Genomic DNA, 26,026 nt, shown 5'->3' on the forward strand with positions numbered 1-26,026 from the left:
CATCAATATCAACATATCAAAATGCAGATTATAAACATACAAAATGTAAACGAAACCACCAAGGGTGTGGCCAAGGGCGGGATAATGATAGCCTCCGTGTCTTTAATGAAATCCAGATTCTCTGGTCATGTTAATAGGAGAATCGCAATTTCATTACAAGACCGGAGGCTACATTATGCATGTTGGTAGCCACGAAGTACCACATCAGACATATGTTCCACAGGTTTACAGTAATGATGAGCAAAGGTTGTAGCATTAGACCAATCAGCAGCTTTAAGAATATCATCCAATTTGCCACCAGACCAGAAGGATTTGCTTGCCATAGCGCCTCTGAGAGAATGAGCTTGGAATTTAGAGAGATCAATACCGGCCAGATTCATAACAGACTTGACCCATCTAGCTATGGAGGAGGAAGAGATTGGTCTAAAGGGTTTAACAAAAGATAAAAGGAGTTGCTTGGCATCTAAAGGACGACGGTCTTTCATTCTCAAGTCATATTCTCTCATGCAGTCTATGATGCACAATTTCTTACAAAGGTCGAAACGAGGATAATAAATCGAGTCAGACATAGTTTTGGTCCTTCTGAACAAATCAAATTTAACTCCAAACATATCGTAGGATCTATAAGAAATATCAAGGCATCTCACATCTGAAACTCTACGACAGGAGATTAAACAAAGAAGGGTGGCGAGCTTAAGCGAGAGAAATTTCCTGTTTAGGTAGGCGTTATCTGGCCAAGAGGAGAAAAGGTCTAGGATAGCTTTCACGTCCCACATGTATTGGTACTTAGGTCTGGGAGGTCTTTTAAGTCTAATACTTTTCATAACTCTACAAACAATATTGTTCTTACCTACCGTCTTACCGTTGACAAGGGAATGTCCAGCAGAGATAGCTGATCTGTAGCAGTTAATGGACCTATAAGCTAAACCTCTATCGAATTGTTCGACAAGGAAATTAACTATATTGACGATAGGAGCCTCCAAGGGATCCAAGTTCCTTTCCATGCACCAACAAACCCATTTTTTCCAGATATTATTGTATCTGTAGTGTGTTCTGGGAGCCCAAGATTCACCGAGGAGAGAAAAAGCTGACGTCGGAAGGCCAGACAGTTCGTTGGATTGCCTGACACTTTCCAAGCAAGAAGGTTCAAATTCCCTGAAGAGATTAGGTGGTGATCTTCTCCGTCCGCGTTGGTGAGCAGACCCATTTCCGCAGGAATGAGGAAGGGAACGTCGCAAGAAAGCTCGAGGGTGGTTGGGAACCAAGCCTGAGACGGCCAGAATGGAGTTATCAGAATCAGGAAACACTGGTCTGATCTCACCTTCTGAAGGACTCTTTGAATCATGGCAAAGGGAGGAAATGCGTAACCCTGAAGGTTCGGCCAGGATTGAAGAAAGGCGTTCACTGCCAGAGCACCCGGGTCTGGCATCCAGCTGAAATATTTTGGGAGTTGGAACGACAGTCTGCTGCCGAACAAATCCACATCTAGTGGACCCCAAAAAAGAGAGAGAGTATTGAAGATGTTCGCATTGAGTTTCCAGTCGGTCCTGTCTGAGAGGAATCTTGAGTTCCAGTCTGCCGAGAGATTTGACTTCCCAGGGAGATATTCTGCCTTCAGAGAAATGTTGTGTTCTAAGCAGAACATCCAGAGTTTTCTGGCTAAAGCCGACAAGTCTGCTGATTTCGTACCGCCGAGGCGATTGATATAAGATACTGCGGAGACGTTGTCCATTTTGAGAAGAACGGACCTGCCCTGAAGAGAGTGTTTGAAGCTCATTAGGGCGTATAAACCGGCTGTAAGTTCCAGGAACTTTATGTGGTGGGAGGACTCCGCAAGCGACCATGCGCCACCAGTGTCTTGGTCGAGGAGACGAGCGCCCCAACCGTGGAGGCTGGCGTCTGATTCCAGGATGAATTCCGGGGTAGAGCCAAAAATCGCCCTCCCGTTCCAGGCGTCGAGGTTCTCTAGCCACCATGAAAGTTCTGATCTGCCTTCTTCGTCCAAGGTCACAAAGTCCTCGTACCAGAGACCAGAATTGAGAGCTTTCCTTTTTAATCTCTGAAGAGCACGGTAGTTCAGAGGACCCAGGAAGATAGCTTGAATGCTGGAGGAGAGGAGGCCTATAAGGCGGGCTAACTCCCTCAGGGATAAAGAATCTTTCTTTAGGACATACCTGATTTCCTTCCTGATTTGGGCGATTTTCTTGGTAGGGAGAAGGAGGAGACAACTGGAGGTATCTACTGTGAATCTGAGAAATTCTAGAGATTTGGAGGGAGAGAGGATAGATTTCTCTCTGTTTAAAATAAAACCGAGACTCTCAATGAGGTGTATGGAGACATTTAGGTCTCTCTGAATTTGGAAAAAGGATTGGGACATTATGAGGATGTCATCTAGATAAATAATAAGACGAATACCTCTCTCTCTGAGGATAGAAACGATAGTCCTCATAATTTTGGTAAAGCACCAGGGGGCAGAGGAAAGTCCGAAGGGGAGAGCTTGGAATTGATAGAGAAGATCTTTCCAGCTAAATTGGAGAAAACACTGATGTTCCCGAGCCATAGGAATGGTAAAGTAAGCATTCTTGAGATCTAATTTCACTAGCCAATCTCCTTCTAGAAGAAGATCCCTTAGGAGGTGAATACCCTCCATTTTGAAATGTCTGTAAATTAAGTATTTGTTCACCTCTCGAAGGTTTATTACTGGTCTCCAACCTTTGTCTTTCTTTTGAACTAAGAAAAGGGTGCTGATTAAGGTTTTTAAGGACCAGGGTACCTGTACAATAGCTCCCTTCGTGAGCATTGAAGATATTTCTTCTTCGACAATTTTTTCGTGATCGAGCGAAAGAGTTAGGGGTTTTAGGGGATGAGATTGGAAGGGAGTCTCTATAAAATCTATTTTGAAACCCTGGACAGTTTCGATAACCCAGGGGTCTTAAGTTAGCGACGCCCAAACATGGTAGAAGAGTTTCAATCTGCCCCCAACTTGGGAAGAAGAGGAAAGAGGAAGAGGGAGAGGAAGACTTACTTGGAAGGTTGGAGGAGTTTGGATTTCCTCGGGACCTGAAGCCTCTGTTGCGTGGTCCTCTTGCTCGATGAGGGAAGAATTGCTGATTTGAGGGGTAAAAGCCTCTACCGGAACCTCTGTAGGACGAGAAGGGCCGCTGGTTACTGCGGCCGGAAGAACGGCCCCTTCTTCCAGCATGTCCAAAAAGGCTTGTGCTAAAAACACGCTTCATATTCGATTGAGCCCTATCAAGGGCGGTAAAGGTGGCAACGTATTTTAAAATTGACTTGATGACGTCCTCACCAAAGAGAAGACCCTTAGGATTCTCTGAAGGTTCTTTTTCAGCCAAGTCACTAAGTTTTGGATTGATCTTAGAAAGGATAGTCCTCCTCCTTTCGGTGTTTAAACTGGAATTGGCATTTCCGAGGAAGACAATAGCTCTTTGACTCCATCCGCGGATGAGATTTATGTCAAGAGGCGTTCTGGAAATGCGAGACTCCTCAGCCAGGTCAAGGATTCTGGTGAGGGGGCCTAGGACATCAAGAAGGCGGTCCTGGCAGCCCTTAAGAGCTCTCTCCAAACCTCTTCTGGGATCTTTGCCTAACTTAAATAGGAATTTAATCAAGTCAGGATCAAGGTTGGGGGTTTGGGAGACCTTTTCGTGAATAGTAGGTCTCGGACACTCCGATCTGAGTGTATTCCTTGTCTCCCTTTCAAGTGAGTTCCTTAACCATCTCTTAATAAATTTTGAAACGTGTTCCTGAGGGGACCACTTAGAACTGTTAGGGTGGGAAAGAGTTAGGGGAGAGAACATTTCTTCCCCTAGAGGGTTCAGTATAATATTGTCAGAAGAGGAGGGGGATTCTCCTTCACCAGGTAAATTAAAGTCTATGTCTTGGTTCGGGTCATCTAGATCTAAGACGAATTCATCAAAGGGATTATCAAAATGTTCTTCCTCTGAATCAGAGTCTGAGTCTGCGACATTCTTAGAACCATAGCGGCTTGAACCGCGGAGGGTATTAGTCATAGTTGTGCCGCTAGGGACACCCATCAGATTCGTGCCACGAGGGGCAGCCATCTCATTCGAGGCGCGAGGGCCTCCCAACGTAAATGAGGTGCTAGGACCTCCCATGTCAACTGAGGTGCCACGACCTCCCATAGATAAGGAATGTTCGCAGTTTTTTGTTTTTTTACTTTTTTTACCCTCGGTTACAATGTCGATGGAACGACCATCTAGATCAGAGGGAAAAGGTCTTTTTGTAGACATCACCTCTTTTAGTGTGGAAAGCATGCAGGAACGCATCTCTTTCTGCAAGAATTCTTTAAAGTTGTCATTATTATGGAGGGGGGAGCTAGCTGTGGCATCGTCAGAGTCAAGGTCTGACATTATTGTAGGAAATTGGATAAATAAATATAAATAAATTAATCACTATAGATAAGGTTTCTATCTCCTTTTTTTTTATTTTTTTTTTATTTTATGGAATAAGGATGGCAATAATAATCAAAATTCTAGCCCCTCAATATTCTAGCTCCTTATTTTAATTTATTATTTTGGAAATAAAGATGGCAAAATATAGAGATTAGGGCTTGATTGGGGCAAAGGAACTGGCAAAATTGAATAAAATAGGAAGGATTCCGTTAGACGCGATCTCCGGCAACAGCTGATCCGAGTGGAGTAACTGACGCACTCCCTCGAGCTCAGCTGCCGCCGGGGAAGCGTCAGCTTAGAGGAAGAAGCCCTGGGGGGTGCCATGCGAACGTGCACCGTTGCTAGGGTGCATTCCTCTGATGCTCGTAACGTGCTCGCACAGGCTAGGCGAGCGCGACGAACAGATCCCAAAAGGGGAAAACGAAGTAAGATATCAAAAGGAAATACGAAGTCAACTAAGAGGTAACGGGGAATTAATGTTAGTCTGAATGTAGATGTAAAAGGAAGCACAAGTTATTGAAATCCAAAACAAAATTCGCGCGTGAGTGGGGTTAGAAAATCGACAACCTACATAGGAAGTCGATAGAAAGGGTGAAAAAAGGGGGGGGGAAGCCCCATAGACGGACACCCGAGAGTACGTGAGTACCGCGTTTAAACTTAAAGTCGTAATAGGCAAGGCATAAAACAGTGTAAGTGAGAGGAGAGCAGCAGAATGTTAAGAGCAAGACATTGTTATCACGCTTTCTCCTTCTTAAAGGAAAACATTAAGAAAAACAATCTTAAAGACAATAAATATGGAGAGAAGAAAAAATGTTACTTATCTGCCTGAGCCGCATTTAAAAGAGGCAGTCTGTTTGTGCCTCATGCCACTTGTACCCTACTCTCTACATTCTAGAACTTTCTTGTTTATGATGTAGTGCGGCTGCCTGTGACGCATTAAAAGGATTAATGCATAATGTAACCTCCGGTCTTGTAATGAAATTCCCGATAGGGCATCAGTGGGACCAGGGAGTACGTAAGCAATGTGAGTGACAGATGCAGGGCTTGGTCTTGAAGGTTATCTACAGGCACCCAACAAGGAGATGCAGATTGTGGGGGGCTGCTGTCCGGTTGCGTGTAGCTTCGGGTGGCCAGCACAAATACATGGACTGAAGACTCAAAGCTTTTGGGACAAAAACCTCACACACATTTTAATTTCGAAATGAGAGGAGTGGTTGACTTCAGAATGATAATGGCTTTTACTATGATTGTTTTAGCCCCCACATAAAGAGTGTATTCTCACAGGCAGGTGCTGAAAGAACAGCAGTAAACAATCTTCATAGTGCTGGCAGCAGCAATTCTGTTTTTGTGTGGATTCCAGGAGGCAGGTTCACAATAAATGTGTAGCAGCAAGTCCTTGCAGTTCTGCTTTCAGTCTGCTTTCTGACCTTGTGACAGTCTATCCTCTTTTCTTGAGGTTGGAGCAAGAGCAAGCTTCTTCCCCAGTTGTACAGCAGACCCCTTTTACCAGAGGAGAGCAACGACAGGAATAGTCCTCATCCATGTACTGATGTTCTAGTCCAAGTGGCCATTTTATACCTCAATCTTCTCACAGTTGGTGCTAGCCCAACTAGCCACTCTGATGCTGAACTACATTTCAAATGGAACTCAACCAAATCCAAGTGCCTCTCTCTTTGTTCTGAGTTGAGTATGGTGCTGAGGCACCCCATAAAATGGGCAGTGTCTCAGAATCCATGGTGACTGGAGGGACCCAGTTGTTTTTGTAGTGAATGTAAATTGACTTTAAAGGCTGTTGCTGCTACTCTTCCTCCTGAATTGGGCTTAGGATATGTTCGATGGGCACGGGTCCTGTCTTCTTGATTCAAACATGAGCAAGAGACGGGGCCCCTGGCCTTTCTTTTCAGAAGTATCTACTTTTTCACGTTTCGCTTTCTAGTAGATCTCTAGCTGACCTGCTGAATCTCAGCAAAGCGGGTTAGCCAAACAAAAAATGTCTCCTCTCTGCTCCACAATACATTTTGTAGATCCAACCCAAAAATAACTGGAACTGCAGTGGCCTGCATTGGGGGCAGGGGAGTCAGCGTTAGCAACATGAGGGGCACACTGAGAGTACGTGACCAGGATGGTCTACAATTGTTCTTAATCATAGGGCCAAATCCAGAAACAAACACACCAGTGCCCAGCAAAGTAACGTGTTAGAGTGGCAATATTTAGTATTTCAGTATCCTCTCATATGCCATTCCACTTTCCTCATTTCTACTTTTGTCCAATATACTTTATTGTGTTATGCTACTAGTGTTGCAGTGAGGGATGGAGCAGTACATCACTTCGGTAACATCCTGTCAAGACTTCCTGTCATGCGAGGGGAGGAAAACGGTAACCAGCGAAAACGGACTACATCTCCCAGGATGCTTAGCGGTTGAGAGGTTATGTAAACAGGAGAGCTGTTACATAACTCAAGGAAAACACGCCCTTATGTAAACAGGAGAGCTGTTACATAACTCAAGGAAAACACGCCCTTATGTAAACAGGAGAGCTGTTACATAACTCAAGGAAAACACGCCCTTATGTAAACAGGAGAGCTGTTACATAACTCAAGGAAAACACGCCCTATAAAGGGAGGAACCGGGAGGTACAACGCTGTCGGATATTGTGTTTACACCGACGTACCTGCTTAGTGAAGAGCAGTGTTCCGGAGTGGTGCTCCAGTAAGGCAAGAACGGAGGTAGGTCGAGTCGTTACTCCCTGGGCCGTGTCTTGCCCCATCGTCACCTGTGAAGGACCCGGAAGCTCTACCGGATAACCATTGAGCTTCGCTTTTTGACTCGGCTGAGTCAAAGCGCAGTGGCGCTTTTGCTGGTTGGAGTCGTAACTCCCAGCCCGACCAGAGATACAGGGACTGCCAGCTGTAACGCACACCAGGAGGTGTTTGCCGCGTTACAGACTCGGAAGTCCACGGGATCGATCGAGCGGCTGCTCTCGGTTCAGTCTTCTTTGCTTGTGATTGGGGTATCGGTGACGCATCACCAGGAGGTGACTCCGCGTCCCGGTGCAGTCTGAGGAAGAGGTTGAGCGGCTGCTCCCTTCAGGTAGAGACCCCGGCTGGGTGTTTCCCTGACTCCTCGATTCTCCCCAACACTCTTCGTGCCCCTCACAGCCTACCGATTGGCATTGTCGGCCATTTCATTTCTGCCCTCTGTTGGCATACGCCGGGATCGGCGTATATGCAGAGGACGGTTAGGACCATCCGTGCTGTGGGCTGGTAACGTACTTAGCCTGGAGGATTCCAGTGACTATAACCTTTGTTTATTCCTTGTATTATTTTTGCCTTCATTAAAATAACTAAACCTTCACAAGTGGTTGCGTTCTCATTATCGTGTCTGTTAAACGATCCTGAGACGTTCAGGGCGTTACACATCCAGAGTACAAGGTCAGTGCTTTCTGACAAGTACAGGGTAATGCTGCAGATGTGGATGGTCAGGTTGGATAGCAATTGAGATTCATTGTCCATGGATGTGGGAAGTGAATTTGCTGATGATGAATGGATGAAAAAAATACAGCTACACTGTGAGAGGACTCAATTTGCCGAACAAAAGGAAAAAGGTGTGGCGGTATTTCCTTCAACAGAATGCTGACGTAATTTTCTTACAAGAAACACACCTCCTCATGCAGGACTCTCGTGCATGGCACATCCCATCCATCACTGGGCCTCCGCGGCCACCAAGACAGCAGGGGTTGCAATTTTCTGCAAGGCCTCTTTCTGCTCTAAGATTCTGGGAGTGGTCCGGGATGGCGAGAGCTGCTTCTTGCAGCTTACTGTACAACATGGTCTGCGCCACCTCACTCTTCTGAATGCTTATGGCCCAAATCAAGCACAAGATGCTTTCCTTAGGACCTTGCTTAAAGAGAGCCTGTTCTGGGAGGGTGGAGATAAAGTGGTGGGATGGGACTTTAATTTGGTCTGGGACTCCTCTCTAGATTGCAGTGCTGCCTCCTTCCAGGGAACTAGTGCCATGTCGGTAGCCCTTAAACGTGACATAGCAGATCTGGGCCTGGTAGATGCATGGAAATACCGTCACCATGCCACTGCGGATTTTTCGTTCTTTTCCCATGTCCATCAGTCACATTCACGTATTGACTACTCACTCATTACTCTGAGACCTCGACACCTCCCTCATCTCTGATATTTCGATCTCTGTTCATACACACATAGAATTGACGTGGACTAGAATGGAGGACTTGACTGGTCCCTTCCCGCGATGGCGATTTTCCCCGCAACTTCTACGTGGCCCTGTAGATATTGAGGTAATCCGCACTATATCATAAACTATTTTGAGACCTACACCCACCCTCTGGGATGGGTTTAAAGCTACTCTTATGGGCACAATCACTACTATCTCAATATCCCAGGTAGGAGAGGCCAGGTTGATTGAGACGGGCCTGTCACGGAGATCACGGACTTGGAACACCTGGATCATGCCACGCGTTCCACAGCAATAAACGTCAGCTGGCCCTCTTGCGGGGTCAACTGTGGGCACAGTACACTAACAAGGTTGAACAACCTCTCCTTGCTCTCAAACAAAAGTACTACGAGGAAGGCACAAGGTGTGGTCCCTCTTGGTGTAAAAACTTCAGCAGCAACAAGCTCGCGGACACATCTCAGGGATTTTGATTGCACCAGGTGTCCGGGCTACTTCTGAAACAGCTAAACAGCAAGTACTCAGGACTTTTACCTGGCCTTCTATGCTAGCGACAAAGCTCCTTTTAATGCCTTTGCCAATTATCTTGCAAGCTGTCAATGGGAGTCGCTTGATGCTTCTCACACAGAGCTGCTTGAAGTCCCCATTTTTTTTAGAAGATCTTCAGCGTGCCCTGGAGAGTCTTCCCTTGGGAAAAAAATTCCAGGGCCTGATGGCCTGCCTGTAGCCTTTTATCTTAATTTTCTCCCGCAATTGCAAGAACACCTGCTGGGGTTATTTAACACCTTCACAGTCACTTCGGGGCTCACCTCCACCATGTCTGAGGCGGAGATCTCACTGATCCTGAAGTCGGGCAAGGACCTCTTGCTCTGTGGCTCTTACCGCTGTATATCGCTTCTAAACACAGACGCAAAACTGTATACTAAAATCTTTGCGAACAGGCCCGAGCTCTACCTCCCAAGTCTTATAGACCTTGACAAAGTTGTCTTTATCCACAACAGACAGGGGCGAACAATATCTGCCGTTTGGCCCACTTAGTGGAGAAATCTCTTCACTGCGCTTCTTGGGCGTGCCTTCTCTTGCTTTATGTGGAGAAGGCTTTTGACAGAGTTAGCTGGTCCTTCTTAAAGGCCATGTTACAGAGAATAGGAATAGATCCTGCAATGATTGACAGGATTATGGCCCCCTGCACATCCCAACTGCGAGAATTCGGGTCAATGGAGGCCTCTCACAAAACCATCCATCTATTGAGGGGCACCAGACAGGGATGCCTCCTCTCGCCCAATCTATTTGCCCTAGCAGTGGAACCCTTGGCAGCCATCATTCAGCAAATGGAAGATATAGTTGGGATACCCTTTGGGGGGCGCATCCATAAGATCGCCTTATTTGCTGATGACCTTCTTCTGACTCTCGCCCAGCCAGAGAAGTCTCTCCCGGCACCGGTGCGTACGCTTCAGGCTCTTCAGGAAGTCTCAGGCTTCAAGATTAACCTGTCCAAGTCCCAAGCCTTGAACTCAACTATCCCCAATTCGAACCTTTCGGTGGTCCAATACTTTACACCCTTCCAATGGGCCTCTAGATCTATTCACCTGGGCCTCTGGCTTACTCCAACCTTGGCTACATGGACGATGGCCAGCTGGCCTGAATACCGGAAATCCGTTTTAGAGGACCTCCGCCGATGGAAACCCATCCAGGTTTGTCCCAAGCCTTGAACTTAACTATCCCCAATTTGGACCTTTCGGTGGTCCAATCCTTTACACTCTTCCAATGGGCCTCTAGATCTGTTCACCTGGGCCTCTGGCTTACTCCAACCTTGGCTACATGGACGATGGCCAACTGGCCAGAGTACCGGAAATCCGTCTTAGAGGACCTCCGCCGATGGAAACCCATCCAGGTTTGTGGCTGGGCCATATAAGCATGGCAAAGATGTCCCACCTGCCGAAAATACTTTACCTCTTCCTATGTTTACCTGCACCCATCCCCCAAGACAAGATCCTGCGCCTCCAAGAGACAGTCACTCCTTTATTTGGGGCGGGGAAAATGTCCTCGCTTTTCCAATACAGTGCGTATGCTGTCCTGGTATAGGGGAGGGCTGGGGTGCCCTAACCTCCTTGAATATTGCAGGGCCGCACACCCCCGCTTCGTCTCAGAGTGGGTTGTACGTGAAAGCCATAAGCATTGGTTAGATATGGACCGAGCAGTGGCATGTCACTCCCTCTGGAACCTAGCGTGACTCCTCAAAAGCAAGGCCACGAAGGGCAAACATTGCTATTCCTACTAAAATGGTTCTGGAAATATGGTACAAAGTTGTGGTGAAGTAAGGCCTTACTACTTTTCCTTCGCCCAACACTCTCTTGGTGCATAACCCAGACTATACCCCCACTCTGCAGCCCCACTCAGATAGCCACTGAATCTATTTGAGGGTGACTCCCTAAAGTCATTTGACCATTTTAGACAGAAGTTCCATCTCCCTGAGCCAACCAGACTGCAATATCATCAGTTGCACCACTGGGCTCTCTCCCCACCCACTGTGCAGGGCTCACCTGCCAACTGACTGCTTTTGACACCCTTGTTCGGTCATTTGACAAAACCCACAGGCTATTCTCACATGCATACCAGGTCCTCCAACATTCTACCCCTATCCTGTGACATCCCTACCAATCACAATGGCACGTAGACATTGTGGAAGACTTATCTCCGAAACAATGGGAGCACCTCTGGTGCGACATACCGTAGATTTCTAAATGCATTGCCCAATGCGACACAATCTTTTATAAAGAGATGTTTTGTAAAAAAAATAGACTGCTACAAGTTGCACCAGTGTCTCGAAATGACAGGATTAAGCAGATTAATTTGCTTCATTCAGACCACATGTGTTTAAGACTGTTCTAGATGTAAGACTGAAGACAAAGTCTTTTGTCACATGATCTGTGACAGAGCAGAAAGGCTCTCTTTAATTGCAATTACAGTTACTGCCATGATGGTGGTTCCTGTACATGTAAGAGATGCTCCCTGGGCCAGCAGAGATCTCTAAATATGGTGGCAGGAGTACCCTTGCCATGGCGGAAGTAAAGTACTCTGCCATGGCAATGATTCACTATCCGCCAACATCTAAATCAGAGCCATTGTCTCTAAAATGTATTACAACTGTTGTATCATTATAGGTGTATTTTCACTTTCCTCATTTAGAAATGGAGCAAGTGATGGGTGAGACATTAGCAAATACAATCCTTTTATTACATACCTTGACAACACATTTAATGGTTGAACACAGTGTGATTCCTACGTCAGCCAGGACCCACTCATCCTTCAGCAGGGCGCCTGCATAGATTAGCTCAAGATACCGCCTTCCCTGCTTATCATCTGATAGTTGAATATGGAAACGATCCTAAAAGGAATGCATAAAAAATAGTTATTAAAGATACATGGCAGGAACAACTAGCAAAATTTAATTGCAGATTTACTTCTAAGCACTATACCAGTTTACAGCAGGTCTGTCTTCTGTACCAGCATGAATTCTAGGATTACAATAAGTTTCCTAAGTATATATATTCACGCTCTATCAAGCAGTGTCTTCGTTTGCCTTCACTCGCCGATAACGTGTTATATATGGAGAGAAAGATAAATTACCCCCTTCAGTATTAGGATATTGCAAGTCAAAGAGGAGTTCAAGAGGAGTGTGTGTTTTTCAGGGTTACTTTTTAAGGCCATTGAACTCTGAGGTGACTTGCAGTATCATTTAATATAAGGCAAAAATAATTATTTTCCTTCTGAAACATGGTACCACCCTCACCCTTCCCTCAAACCTCTTAAATCCTTGGTGTCTTGCTTTTTCATGTCCATTGCAGAGAACACGAATACAATCTGAATCTGTAGTGATAAAGCTGTTTGTGTTTTTGTAGAAGATACTAGAATCGGTTTAAGGTAAGTCAGATTCGAAAATATTTGTATACCTCAGAATAAGTAGAAACATGCAGGGATTCTATCCTATCTCTAAAGACTTATAGCCTAGAAAAAAAATATGTTGCAGTAAATATCTCCTTTCTGCAGGTCATTTGTTTCTTTTAAGGCAAAGATGTCAGAAGGGGGAAAAGCCAGTTCCTGTATTCCTTGCTTTAACTGTGGTATATTTATGCTTCCTGGCTTGAATTTTACTCTGGCTGCTGGCTCTGCAGCAGGCATTGTTGACAACAGAACTCAACTGTAATAACATATTATACTCATGCAGGTGCATCATTTCATTAATACAGGTGCCTAGAGACATCTCAAGTTACATTTAATAAGAAAATTAGAGATGTTTTTTTACTCAAGGATTGCAGGCTCCTATGCATTATATATAGAATTATAGATGGGTAGCTATCATGATTTCAACTGAGTGGCTCTGAGTGATGTTATAGACAATGAGAGTTAGGCTTGAGTTGTCTATGTCACCCAGAACCTAAGGGCCGTGTGGAGTAGAGGCAAGCGAGCCGTTGAAAACTCATGGAAGGCTTAAGCCAGATGCCTGGCTCTGCCTCAGCACGAGGTCCTCTTTACCCTAAGCCCAAAACAAGTCAGCTTTTTTTTTTTTATATTTGTTTATTCAGGTCAGCAAGTCAATGACATTACAGTTATAAATGCACCGAGCTCCCGCAACAGCAGGCTATGTCAGAACAAATCAATTACTGTAAATCAGCGTGAATGCAATGCTCAGTTTTCATATTACACCCAAATACACTTTTACATAACCATAACCAACACAAACACTGGTACAGATGGAAAGCATCAGTACACAAACAGTTCACTTTTGGCAATTGAGGAGCGAAACCTGCAAAGGGAGCAACCAATATTAAGTGGCACACAGCAGTGACGATCTTGTGTGTGTATCGGGCCCCAACATAACGCGACAGACATGGACCCAGCCATACCCCCTACCGGCACAGGGACCAGCCAGGCAAGGCGAATCACCCCACCCCCCACAATGCCCCGACTCCACTCATACGCGCTCAGGCGACTGCCGACGGTTGTAAAATAGGCTAGAGCACAATATCAGAGGCTAACCTCTCACCGCCCCCAGCCTCCTCAACCCATGTCATCAGAAACCACCCCAGACCGGGATCGTGGAGAGCCAGGGGAGCCCGCCCCCTCCCGGGTCCACTGCAGAAAGGGCTCCCAGATGTCCCTGGGACGGGAAGCGGTTGGCATCGACTCCCAGTAACATTCCAGTTGTGCATTCCCATACGTAACATCTTTCACCCACTCCGTAAATTTAGGCACGGATTTACGGCCCCAGCGCACCGCCACCTGCCTCTTAGCATATAGGAGCAATAGCGCATGTAGTTTCCTAATCTTTGGTAGGGTATTTTGGACATATCCCAGCAGCCCCAGATGTGGCGTCGGCATGTCAGTTCTATGGAGGATTTGATTGATGGCCGTGAAGATATTCACCCAGTATTCCTCCAGGCGCGGGCAGCTCCATGCCACATGCATGAAAGTAGCCTGCTCGGCCCCACACTTCCAGCAGTTGTCATCCTCCCTAAGGCCCATACGATGCAATGATCTCGGTGTGCGATAGTACCTGTGCAAGAACTTAAAATGCACCAGGCGCAGCCTATAATTAGGTGATAATTCCTTCAATTGCCCACAACAGAAGGCCCACTGCTCTTCAGACAAAGGGGTCTCCAGATCCGCGTTCCACGCATTTAGCGAGGAAGGTACAACGACAGGGGCTTGCTCTTGCATACAGTTATATAACCGGGACACCAGTTTTTTAGGAGAAGCTTTCGAGAGTAAATTTTGTAATGCCTGGAGTTGTGGGGGCTCTTCCGGGAATTGAGGCCATAGCGTTTTACAGGATTCTCTAAGCTGGTGCAGGGTAAAAAGATCAGTAAAGGTCCCCTGCGAGTCAGTCCCACCCTCCGCGGGAACCCCGAAGGTACCCCCTGGGTATATGTCAGCGAAGGTGCGCAGGGTTTTCCCTCTAATCACTACGGCCCCCCCTCTATCATGCAGGCAGGGAAGTAAAGGGTTGCACCTCAGGGGAGCAGCCGGCGCATACAGGAGAGGGAGACGCGCCCGCCTCCCCAGTTCCCGCCATGTCCAGCGAAGCAAGGCCACCGTGTCCACATCCCCGGAGGGGCGGGACGACTTGCCGTAGAATGCCACACTTAGGGGTAAAGGAGCTGCAACTGCCGTCTCCACTGCAATATGCGGTTGGTAGGGAGTGGGGAAAACCCAGAAGTGTAGAAATTGCGCCTGCGCGCACAGTGCGTATAATGCCATGTCTGGGGCCCCCAGTCCGCCCTGTCGCAACGGAAGGGTGAGCAGCGCCCAGGAAGATCTCGCCTGGCCCCCAGCCCAAACCAGCGTCAACAGCAGTGACCGCACCCGGGCGTGGAAATGTGCCGTCAGGGGCAAAGGTACATTCACAAATAGGTATAAAAACTTAGGAAGGACCACCATTTTTGCTAGGGCGATCCGTGCAACCAAAGACAGGGGGAGCTTATTCCAGAGTTCAACTTTCCCTTCCAGCCAGTCTACCGCCCTGCCGAAATTAAGCGTCCACAAGTCGTTCAGGTTACGGCTGATCCAGACCCCCAGGTACTTGACCGAGTCAGTTTCCCAGCGCAGGGGATAGTCCGAGGTCACCTCCGAGGTGGCATCCGTCAAAGGGAACGCGACAGACTTGGACCAGTTAATAGCTACTCCCGCCAATCCCTCGAACTGGACGAATTCCCTCAGCAGTGGGCTCAGGTTCTCGGCGGGGTTGGTGACATATAGCTCTGGGAGCGGCATACAGGGGCCGTATAAGGTTTATGAAGAGGGGACTAAATCCCATTCTACCAAGAATCCGAAACAGGTAGGGCCACTCTAGCGAGTCAAACGCTTTCGTGGCGTCCAAGAAAATGACCGCCGCCTGTATTGAGGGGTGTAGGTAGTGCAATACTGAAAATATCGTTCGCAAATTGTGGGACGTGGCTCGGCCGGGGATAAACCCCGATTGATCGGGCAGCGCCACCATCGGTAACAAGGGTTGAAGCCTGTCTGCGATCAGTTTAGCGTAGATTTTGACGTCTACGTTAATAAGGGAGAGTGGACGGTACGAGTCTAACAGCTGGCTATCCTTGTCCGGCTTGAGCAGCGTAATTATGAGTGCCTCACGCATCGAGTCCGGTAGGGAACCAGTCTCCTGGGCCTCTGCAAATACCGAGAGGAGCCTGGGGGCCAGTTCGTCAACGTACGTTTTATAGAAGGTGGTGGTCAGTCCGTCAGGGCCAGGGGCCCTGTGCGCGGGCATGCTCTTTATCACCTGCGCCACATCCCGGGCAGTGAACGGGACATCCATGTATCGACGGTGGTGGTCGCTAAACCAGACGATGGCGATCGAGTCAAGGAAGGCATCGAGGGATTCCGGAACTGCAGTCTGTCTAGAAGTGTAAAGGGTCGAGTAGAATTGAGCGAAAGCAGTCAGAACTGCATCGTGCCCTAACCGGAGCACACCCCCCTCATCCTTTATGGAGGTTATAAATTGGGACTGCGCACGCGGAGAGATCAGCCGCGCCAAGGTCCTACTCGGTCTATCTCCCTCACCGTAACGACGGGCCTCCACCTGTTTGCCCAGGAACTTCACCTCGCGCTGCGCCTCGATTCCGAACTCTAGGAGCTTAGACTTCATTTGGACCACCAGTGCGGGTGACGGGTCAGCGCAGAATCTCACATCCAACTCTCGTAACTCCCCCTCCAACCGGCCCAGAGTCCCGCGAATGGCCTTGAGAACCCCGGCCTGCCTGGAGATACACTGGCCTCGGATCACCGCCTTAAATGCGTCCCAGAGGGACGCCTCGGTAGAAACTGACCCCGCGTTGGTTTCAAAATACTTCACAATGTCCTCCCTAATTTCTTCGGTGAAAGCAGAGTCCGTAAGCGCATGCTGGGGCAGCCGCCAGGAGAACGCGCGGGTAGGGGCATCGGGTACCCTAATCCCTAGCAAGCAAGGGGCGTGATCAGAGAGTGACCGTGCTTGAATGTCCACCTCAACCCCCCAGGACGCCACATCCGGCGAGACCAACCAGTAATCTAGACGGGACCACGCCGCATGCTGGCTCGTTATGCAAGTCCCCACAGTATCATTAGGATGCCTAGCTCTCCATATATCCGACAACAATCCCTCGTTCATAATATCGAAAACGGCCTGCCGCGCTCTGGTGTGTGTTGGCCCTCCCGCACCCCTGCGGTCTACCGCATCCACCAGTGCTACATTAAAATCCCCACCAAGAATAATCGTGGAACAATCTAGTAGCATGATCTGGGCCCATAGCTCCCTGAAGAAGTCGGGGTCATCAACGTACACTGCAGCCAATACAATCTCCCTCCCCTGCAGCACGCCATGGGTGATAACATATCGGCCCTCTTTGTCCAATAGAGTGTGGTGTTCCTTCCAATCCAGCCCGGCCCGTATGAGTATGGCCACCCCTCTAGCATAATTCGAATAAACAGCGGAGTACACCCACGCCCAACGTGAGTGCTTCAGCCGATGTGAGGGTGTGGAGGATAAGTGCGTCTCCTGCAGAAAGCAGATATCTACCTTGTGTCGAGCGAGATACCCCTGCATGAGCCGAGCCTTTTTGTAGTCCCCAAGCCCTCTAATGTTCCACGTCAATAACCTAACGTTCGCCATCCCATCAGTCATGTAATGTCACTTCACCATCGCCCCTGCACCTACCCTGTATCGCCGCCCCAATGTATAGCCTGTGGCCTGCGTGTGGTAGCATAGTGATAAACTGCGAAGAATCATAGCCATCGTACCAAAACACGCCAAACTTCAACAAACCCAACTCCCCCCGCCACCCCCCACCCTCACCAACCCCCCAATCAGGTTGTGACAGATCCCCACCATGTACACGCAAAACGTGTGTGCAACTGAAACCCACAAACAATGGGAGACACCCCATGGGGCGTGGTGCTCCAGACGTACTCCCCCGCTTTCACAGGGTGGCTGCACCATAGTGAACCCCACATCACATCCGTGTCCCTCGTCTTGCCGAGGAGTTACAGTTCGGGAATTAAAGTACACATGCCAGGGGCAGGTCTCCCGCGTCACTTCAGAAACTGGAAACTGGGCCACAAGAGTGGCCACCGGCGGGAAGGGAACGGTCCCGCACGTATAAAACACAATGCACAGCATGGGTGGCACACGCCGCCTACTCACGCCCTGGTCAGTCATTGTCACTCAGGCGACCGTCTTCCATCTCCACACGTGGCGACGTGCGTCTAGCCGCAGCCCCTCCGAGCCGCTTAGCAAACTTCAACGCCTCCTTTGCCTCGGTGAAGTAGTGTGTGGTGCCCTCGTGTGTCACCCTCAGCTTAGCTGGATATAACAGTGCATATGGGACGGTAGCCTGTAGTAGCAGCTTTTTGGCAGGTAAAAATTCCTTCCGGGCAGCCTGCACCAAAGGAGTGAAATCCGGGTAAAAGGAGATGTTATTTCCTTTATGTTCAATTTTCCCCTTTTCACGAGCAAGGCGTAAGATGAGGTCCCTGTCTTGAAAGTTCAGGATCTTACCAGGATAGGGCGCGGCGCCGCCCCCACCGGCGGCCTCTTCCCCAGCGACCTGTGTGCCCTTTCAACCGCGAACATCGGGGAAAGCGCCGGATCAAAAAGTTCGTGGAGCAACTCTGACACATATAGTTCCATTTTGCCCGTGTTCGTTGTCTCTGGTATGCCCGTGATTCGAATGTTGGATCTGCGGGACCTGGCCTCCAAATCATCGGTCTTGGCCCGGAGGAATTCCAGTTCTTTGTCCACGAACGTGAGGTGCTGCTTGGTTTCACGTCTGAACTCACAGCATTCAGTGCGTTCGTTCTCTAGGCTGTCTAGCCGTGTTTCGTGCGAGTCCACTTGTTGTTTGACAGACTCCAGCTGTGAGGCCATGGCGTCGAGTTTGGCATCAATACTCTTTAGGCTAGACCGAACCTCCAGCATCAGAGTGCGGTATTCGCCCTCAGGCCCCGTCCCCTGCGAGGTAGACTCCGCCGCCTCCTGGTCCGCCGCCTGTTGCTTGGCCTGGCGCTTGTGGTCAAAAGTGAGCCTGGACTGTTTCGCCTCGTTCTTCCCCCCCATGGCGACTAGCCCGTCGCGGACACGTATAGGGAGGTTGCCACTAAGACAGTATATAGTTGAAGGTGCCTTATGTGCCGGCCTCGACCCCCGGGGTGCAGCAGCCCCCCTGCACCAACTCCACTCCTACGACTCCAGATCAGCAGGGGTGCAGCGTGAAGTCACGAGCGGCCCTTGGGCAGGCCAGTATGATAGGGCTACCGAGTTGCGCCACCCCGATCCCGGCACGCTCGCCAGCCGGGTCGCCTCAGTCCCCACTTCGCAGGGCGACGCGGGAGCGGCCCGACGAGTCACAGGCAGCCCAACGATCTCTCACCTGTGTCAACTCGTAGGGCCTCAATGCCGCTTCCTCCTCGTCCGCCAGTGTCCACAGGAGTATGGTTGGCACGGCCCAGATACCCCCCGGCTTGGCACGATCCAGCTGCGTCCCCTGTCCGGCAATCTCCAGGTCATGTACCGGGACGGCCCGGTATGTTCAGGCACCTCCGAGGCTTCTTGCAGGTCCGTACACAATCAGGCCGCCCTCAGCATAGGCAGTCGCGGTCTGCAGCGTATGTTCAGTGGTCTCCGCGGCGCAAGTCTCGTCCGCAGGTCTCCCCACTACGGCCACCGACCTCCACCGCAGCAAGTGTGTAGAAGCGTGGGCCCAGCTACAGTCCGGTACCCACCAAGCACTGCACCGGCCAGTCTCGCGGCCGTCTCCGCCAGTGATCACAAAATGGCGCTCGCGCCGCTTGGGTCTCCTCCTCCACGGTCGGGCGCAGGCAGGCTCGGCAGCGCCCCACACAGCGCGGCGGGCGGAGCGCAGCGGCAGGGCCCCCAGGCTGCTCCGCTCCTGCGGCTACGATTACCTCCTGTCCACTCTCCTCAGGGCTGAGACAGCAGCCGGCCACTTCGCTCCGGGCCCACACAGCCCCGGACTCACGCAGCCGCACCCATCCGCCTCCGACCTCACGGCAGCGGGATCGCACCAGAGGTTCCACGCGGGCAGGGCGGCCAGGGGTACAGCTCGGCTCCACGGTCTCCGGCAACCTCAAGAGACCTGACGGCAGCGCACCTCGCAAGGCGGTGCCCTCCGGTGCAGAAATCGGGACACTTCACGTGAGTGGGGCAGGATTACAGAAGGATTAATTCGTGCAGCCGGCGGAGCTCGCTCACAGAGCGGCCATTTCGCTGCCCGGTTGGCCACGCCCCAAAAACAAGTCAGCTTTAATGTGGCTTCTGTGTGCCACCCATGCTCTAACCTATGGCATCAAGAATGAAAAACAAAACATTGACCTTTGAAATAGGTATCCATCTCGGGGCTGAATGGGGCAATGTGAAATTAAAAAAAACTTGGATTTTTCTGGGCTTAACCAAATTGTGTAATCCTCTGGGCTTCCATTTTCCTTACTGCATATAAGAGCACTTTGAAATATTTGAGTTCAGAGTGTGTGCTACACAAGCTCCTCCCTTGTATCTGAATTAAACAGAATATAATGTTAGTCCATGTAAGAATCAAGGCCACACATAGGTCGACCATAACACTTGACTTGACTCTTGATTCACTAATGGCCTTGTTGTCGTGGCTGGGCATGTGGTGGATATACATTTTTTTAAGTACATTCGTCTCAATGCAGTTATATACTCTCATGTACCAAGTTGAAACACTTCCGCATGTTATAGGAAAACACTTTTTTGAATTTTAATGAGTCTTTGACTTAATTTTATGTGGAGTTTGTTGCACAGTTTACATGCCGAACATTTGTGGGGCTCAGCTCATGCACAGCCTCCTACAGTCCAGCTATATCCTTGGCTAAGCTCTGGCTCAGCTCTTTGTAGTAAATTACTTGTCTACTATTCTCCACTGTACTGCTCTGTCAGAATGTTCCATGACATCATAGAATGCCCGAGTGCCTCTCTGTGTTAGAGTGTCTGTTAGTCAGGATAGTATGAGAAGATAGATGGTACAAAGACAGCCCCACCAGGCTGCCATAGTACCATCTATCTTCTCATACTATCCTGATCTCCTATACTGGAACCAAGCTACAAATAAAGAAGTAACTTACATGTACATGTACAGATGGACCCTGTATCTTCCTTTACAACATTCTTCCTGTTAATTTGTTGGCTCGCCCACCTCTGGTGTGGCCTGAGGCTCCGTGAAGCACTATGGTATTTTATGTTACCTTGAGTTATAGAGCGCATGGCTACCCCCAACAGGGCTCCCTAGCACTGGAGGACTCGACTTATCATAGACAGCGAACAGGCATGTGCACTTAAAACTTTGAAATGGTTGTCCACTTTCGTCTTTTCAGTTGACGGTCACATGTCCCTTAATTTCCTTAGTGAGGAGGAGTAAAGGAACTGAGGTGTACCCTTCTTTCTTTTTTAAATGGCGATGTTTGAGTTTGAAGTTTGCTGCTTCTGGTCTGCATTAGCAGTACCTTTTTTGTCGTGGAAATGTGATTGCTGTTTAACCGCTGATGGTGACAGACAGTCCATTGAGTGACGCACTAGAGCTGTAGTAGTCACAGTGGCTATTAAAGAGTTTTCGTAACTACCGTCATGGCGCACTTGCAGTGGAATATTGCTTTTAGGAAGCCATGTTCATTCGAATGATAGGGTATTACAACTATATAAAACACACAAATATAGATGGGTTACAGGGACGTTTTCACTGAGGGGTTCCTTGTGACATCAAATAGACAACAAGAGAAAAGCTCTAAGTTTTCTATTATGTGACTCAGAACCCGAGGTGAAAAACATTCCTGTAATTCACTTTTTACCCATCAATAATGTCATGTAAAGTGTAGCCCCCAAATGCATCTGCCTCTGCTCTCAACTGCTACGCAGGGGCAAAGGAGTAATGGCAGAGCCATACATTAGACAGCCTCTCCTCACTGTCCCACATTTCCTTTAAATGGCTGCTACCACCCACATCCACCACTGTGTCTTCCCTATCGTCCAGAAGCTGTGCTCCTTGCTTTCCACCACTGCTCTGAAAGGCTCTAGCCCAGCCAGAGCAGCCTGGAATTCCTATTTGACGTAGCAGCAGTGGTTAACAAGTTCTGTTATCCATTTGTTTTTTAACGGAGTTTTATATAGCGCGAACGTGACCCGAAGGTATTGGGTATCAGAGCGCTTTACATAGCACCAGTTGCATTACATGAGGGCACATTTATTTTTGTGAGATTAAGTGATTTGCCCAGAATCACAGGATGTTGAGCGTCATTGCTGAGACTCAACCCAGTTCCCCAGATTCGAGGTCGACCGCCCTAGCCGTTAGGCCAACTCCTCTCCCCGGGTCCTCATCAATTGGTGCTACGTCATAGCAGTTTAGAATCAATGGCTCACTTTGAGAGTCATGCTTAACATATAAATAGAGGGTGATAGGCCCATGTCCCTGGTGCATACCAGTCCCAAGAACCAGATCACACTCATATTTCTGTGATGAAAATGAGGATTGATATAAAATAAACTACATATCCTCAGAGGAAATAGCGTAGTGACTAATGAAGAAGTCAGCAGCATCTCACTAGAGCTAAATAAGATCGCAATCCTGTCTTACACTTCACATGGTCAAGGCTTAGTGTCGACTGTTAGTCGCTAAAACTTAAATCAATTTACAGTGCTTTTTGGCTTGTATAAGTCCCACCGAGGAGGGGTGCCACCAGCAGGATTGTAATATTCTGGACTATCCAATGAATCCCACAGAATTAAAGGGAACCTTCAATTTTAAGGAAGACCATAATATGGAATATAAACTACATGTTTATTCTCAATACAGTGCTTTCATTTTAGGGGTCATACAGATATATGACACCCAAGACACCCTCGGGTATACGTTGCACTATAGTTATTTAACATAACATACAGTGAAGGAAGATTTCAACAAGTCTGGGCTATTTCTTAAGATACATTTTGTTTTTGTTTCCCTTGGTAGTCTGTGCAGTGGGGGCTAGTGGAATTTGAAAGTGGTGAGGCGTAAGAGAAATGTATAAAGTATACTGCGCATGAGCAAGCCTGACATCTTGATAGAGGGTTCCAGGGAGTGTGTCTTTGTGTAATGTAATTTTATAATTTTGTGAGGTTAGTCAATTAATTAATAATACAAAATATATTAAATATGTCATTGTAAAACACATTTTTAATGAATATTGGTATCTAGCAAAACATTTGATTATGAGCTAATGCTAGTGTTATCAATCAGAAGACACCATTGGAAAAAAAGTGTCTACTTTATGCAGGTGTAGCGTTGTGACGTATACAGCAGACCATGGTGTGTTTTGCATAACAGAGGGGAGAATTTGTTTTTTTAACTCGACCTCAAATATAAGACAGTTTTACCTTTCAGCAAACTCTCATGGCAATGCTGGAAAGTCACATTGAGAAATTCTAAAATATGTAAAACTATATATACCTAAATACCTGAGTCAGCAGTCTAGAACATTTGTAGGAAAATTAAGTGGCAGCAAAAAGCAGCAGTGTCTTGGAGATGCAAGGGTGAAAGGACTTGTTGTCTCCCTGCTAACGAGCTTCTAATATCACTTACAGCCATGGTCCCCCGCCATCACCGAGGGTACCCTGCTCCAGAGTTCTGAGGGTGGTTCGTTCCAGTCCACTGGCCACTCTGAGATCCCAGCATGCCACCTTCCTATTCCATATGACCGGGCCATGAGGTGGGCACTGATGGCTCACTGCAGTTTGTTTGTAGCCACTTACCAATCTAACGCCAGTCTATCTACCCACAGTTAAAGCCCACTAGTCCAGCTCCAAGTCAGACATTTTGCAGAAAAAGCTTGGAAGTCGGTGACTGTAGCAAAGTTAGTTTATGACTGGTGTGGACTGTAGCAGAATAGTTTGGGGCATGAAGCCCCTACCAGGAGTCATGGACATCGTTGTGATGTGTGGGTAATGGCAAAATAACTTTCCAATGGGGAATGATTGATAGCACATTATTGAATTGTGGGATTCATTATTGTCAAATATCTATTCACTGGGCTAGATTATTGTACCAAGGCCCTTTAGATGGAGCATGATTACTGGCACCCCAGAGGCCCCTGATAATGCCAGCTCAATCCCTCTACATCAGGGGTCTTCAAACTGGAGGGCAGGCGTCCCTAGGGGGCATCAAGCAGTAAACCGTTGTGTAATGGGCCATCACTAGAGTATGTGTCAAAAGGGAAGGAACTCCAAATATTCTTAAAATCCCCCAACCCCATTTCTAATAATCACACTGGGGATACTTTTACACGCTAGTAAGGCCGGCCTGACCAGAATAGTATGTTTGGCAATCATGTATTTGATTACATTTTTTTAATGGGATGAGAACTCCACTGTAATGTTTAATTAAATCTAGACATATTTAAACATTGCCAACTTAATAGAATAATTGTGAAAAATTCTGAGGGGGCCCGATGATTTGTTTTTTTCTACGAGGGGTGGGGGGGGGGGGGTATTGAAAAGTTTGAAGACCAGTTTTCTACATGGAATCCTCATTTTATAATCAAACTTGGACCAGAACCCTGACAAAAGGCATGGACTACCTCCCCACTGCTCAAAGGCTGTCATCCCATTCCCGAAAGGCGGCAGCTTTAACAAGACCCGGCCATGTCACTTACATACTATAACTAAAGATTCCAATGCATTTATTCATTGAAACAGAATCTGCGAAGCTTCCTCAAAATGTATAAATGCTTTATAATACGGATTAAACTGGCAATGACAACTGCCCAGGGCCCCCCACTTCAAAAGAGGCCCCTGGGGAAGGGGATTTTTGGGTCCCCACCTTCAAAAGCCCTTTTTCCCTCTGGGGGAGGTGATTTTCTCTCGATCACACTTTTGTCTATTTCTCTATCTCAACTTTTCATGCAGAATTCAATATTATTTGGGTTCATAGGGCGTGAATTAGCAGAAAATGGGTCAATAAATTCAGTCCTTCCAAACCGGGGCCCCAAAATATATCTTGCCCGGGGCCCCAAAAACCCTTAAGTTGACACTGACTACTACCACGCGTTGCCTGTTTCACAGGTACTGTACTGCACATAATACTATACACTCTTAATTTTTAATATAAAATATTACGCAAGCCTCATTAACAACAAGGTACTCGCCAGAAAAATGTCATTAATAGCTGGGATAACCACAACCACCAATGAGCCATATTCTAGGTACATTTAAAAAACACACATTAACAAGGCGGTTCGTTGCTGGCTGGATTCACATACCTTTATCGCCCGCTTCACGGCGCCCACCGTCTGCTGCGGCGGAACGTCAAAGGGCTCGCAAACTCCTTCAAAAGCTATAAAAATCCGCATTCTTCGAGATGTTGCTCGATTCTAGGGGTAAGCCTGAATGCGCCCGGGGTGCCGCTGACTCCAAGATGTTTCCTTTGTTTCAAGATGTTTTCTTACACTTCGGGTACGGGAGGAAAGGGCTCGGCAGCTATGGCAGCAAACGTGAATGCCGACTGTTCTGTTGACTGCCAAGAATTTGCCCTGTAAGGACCCGCCCCACAGGCGCCACTGATACACGGCTCTGCTGCAAGCAACTCCGGTCCGTCCAAAGACGCGAAACTCATCCGCCCTCACTTCCAGCAAAACTGCAAACTCCTTTTCTATTGACTGAGGAAAGTGGTGACAAGCTGTAAAGGTGGAACTACAAAGGCCAGCGACTTTCAAAGTCTCAATACATGTAAATATCCATCCGTGGCCGTTCCCTGGTCAGCATTTGTTTCTTGATGGCTGCAGACCGCTCTGGCCACAAGTGCGGTTCGTTCTCTGCTGTTTGCTTGGAGTTATCGGAGCGGAGTGGCTCTCTCGTTTCATTTACCCAGTATAATCTTCGAAAACATTGCCACAGACTTGGCCGTCTCCAGAATGGTGTAGCAATGTTTCTGGGTATTCGCTTGTTGTGTTTACAGTTGTACAGTGTGTACAGTTGCAATCTTGACAGCTTGTGCAACACTGACCACAATAAAAGTTTAAAATGATGAATGCAGGCCTGGCAACAAGATAATAGTGCGTGATTACGGGAACTAAATTGAAAACAAGCATTGGCATAGCCAATAGGTCTCGCCTTTGGGACCTTCTAAGTGTTTAGCCATGCAACAGTTGATGATGTTGTTGCACCAAGGATATTGTGCTGCATAACTAAATGCTTATAAGGTCCCAAAAGCGAGACCTATTGGCTATGCCAATGCTTGTTTCCATTCTTACAATGTTTTGTCTTCAGTCTAGCAATATCCAGACTACTGGTCTGATGCGGTCACCCAGATGTGACTCGTGTTTATCATGTAAACTGCAGCATAGCTTAGA

The 26,026-nt window shown here is 48.0% G+C and overlaps 1 protein-coding gene across 1 annotated transcript in view; it reads right to left on the reverse strand.

The window, feature by feature from the left end:
* Positions 1–25,500, reverse strand: part of ANKUB1 (ankyrin repeat and ubiquitin domain containing 1) — a 97,207-nt gene extending 71,707 nt beyond the window's left edge. The window contains exons 1-2 of the mRNA XM_085635092.1: positions 24,938–25,500; positions 11,877–12,020 (exon numbers count right to left, since the gene is read on the reverse strand). Of these exons, the coding sequence (XP_085491218.1) occupies positions 11,877–12,020; positions 24,938–25,027 (234 nt within the window). The 5' untranslated portion in view covers positions 25,028–25,500. The remainder of the gene's footprint in view (positions 1–11,876; positions 12,021–24,937) is intronic.
* Between the last annotated feature and the right edge of the window lie 526 nt (positions 25,501–26,026).

Source organism: Triturus cristatus, chromosome 11, assembly GCF_964204655.1.
Source record: "Triturus cristatus chromosome 11, aTriCri1.1, whole genome shotgun sequence".
NCBI classification, from domain to species: Eukaryota; Metazoa; Chordata; class Amphibia; order Caudata; family Salamandridae; genus Triturus; species Triturus cristatus.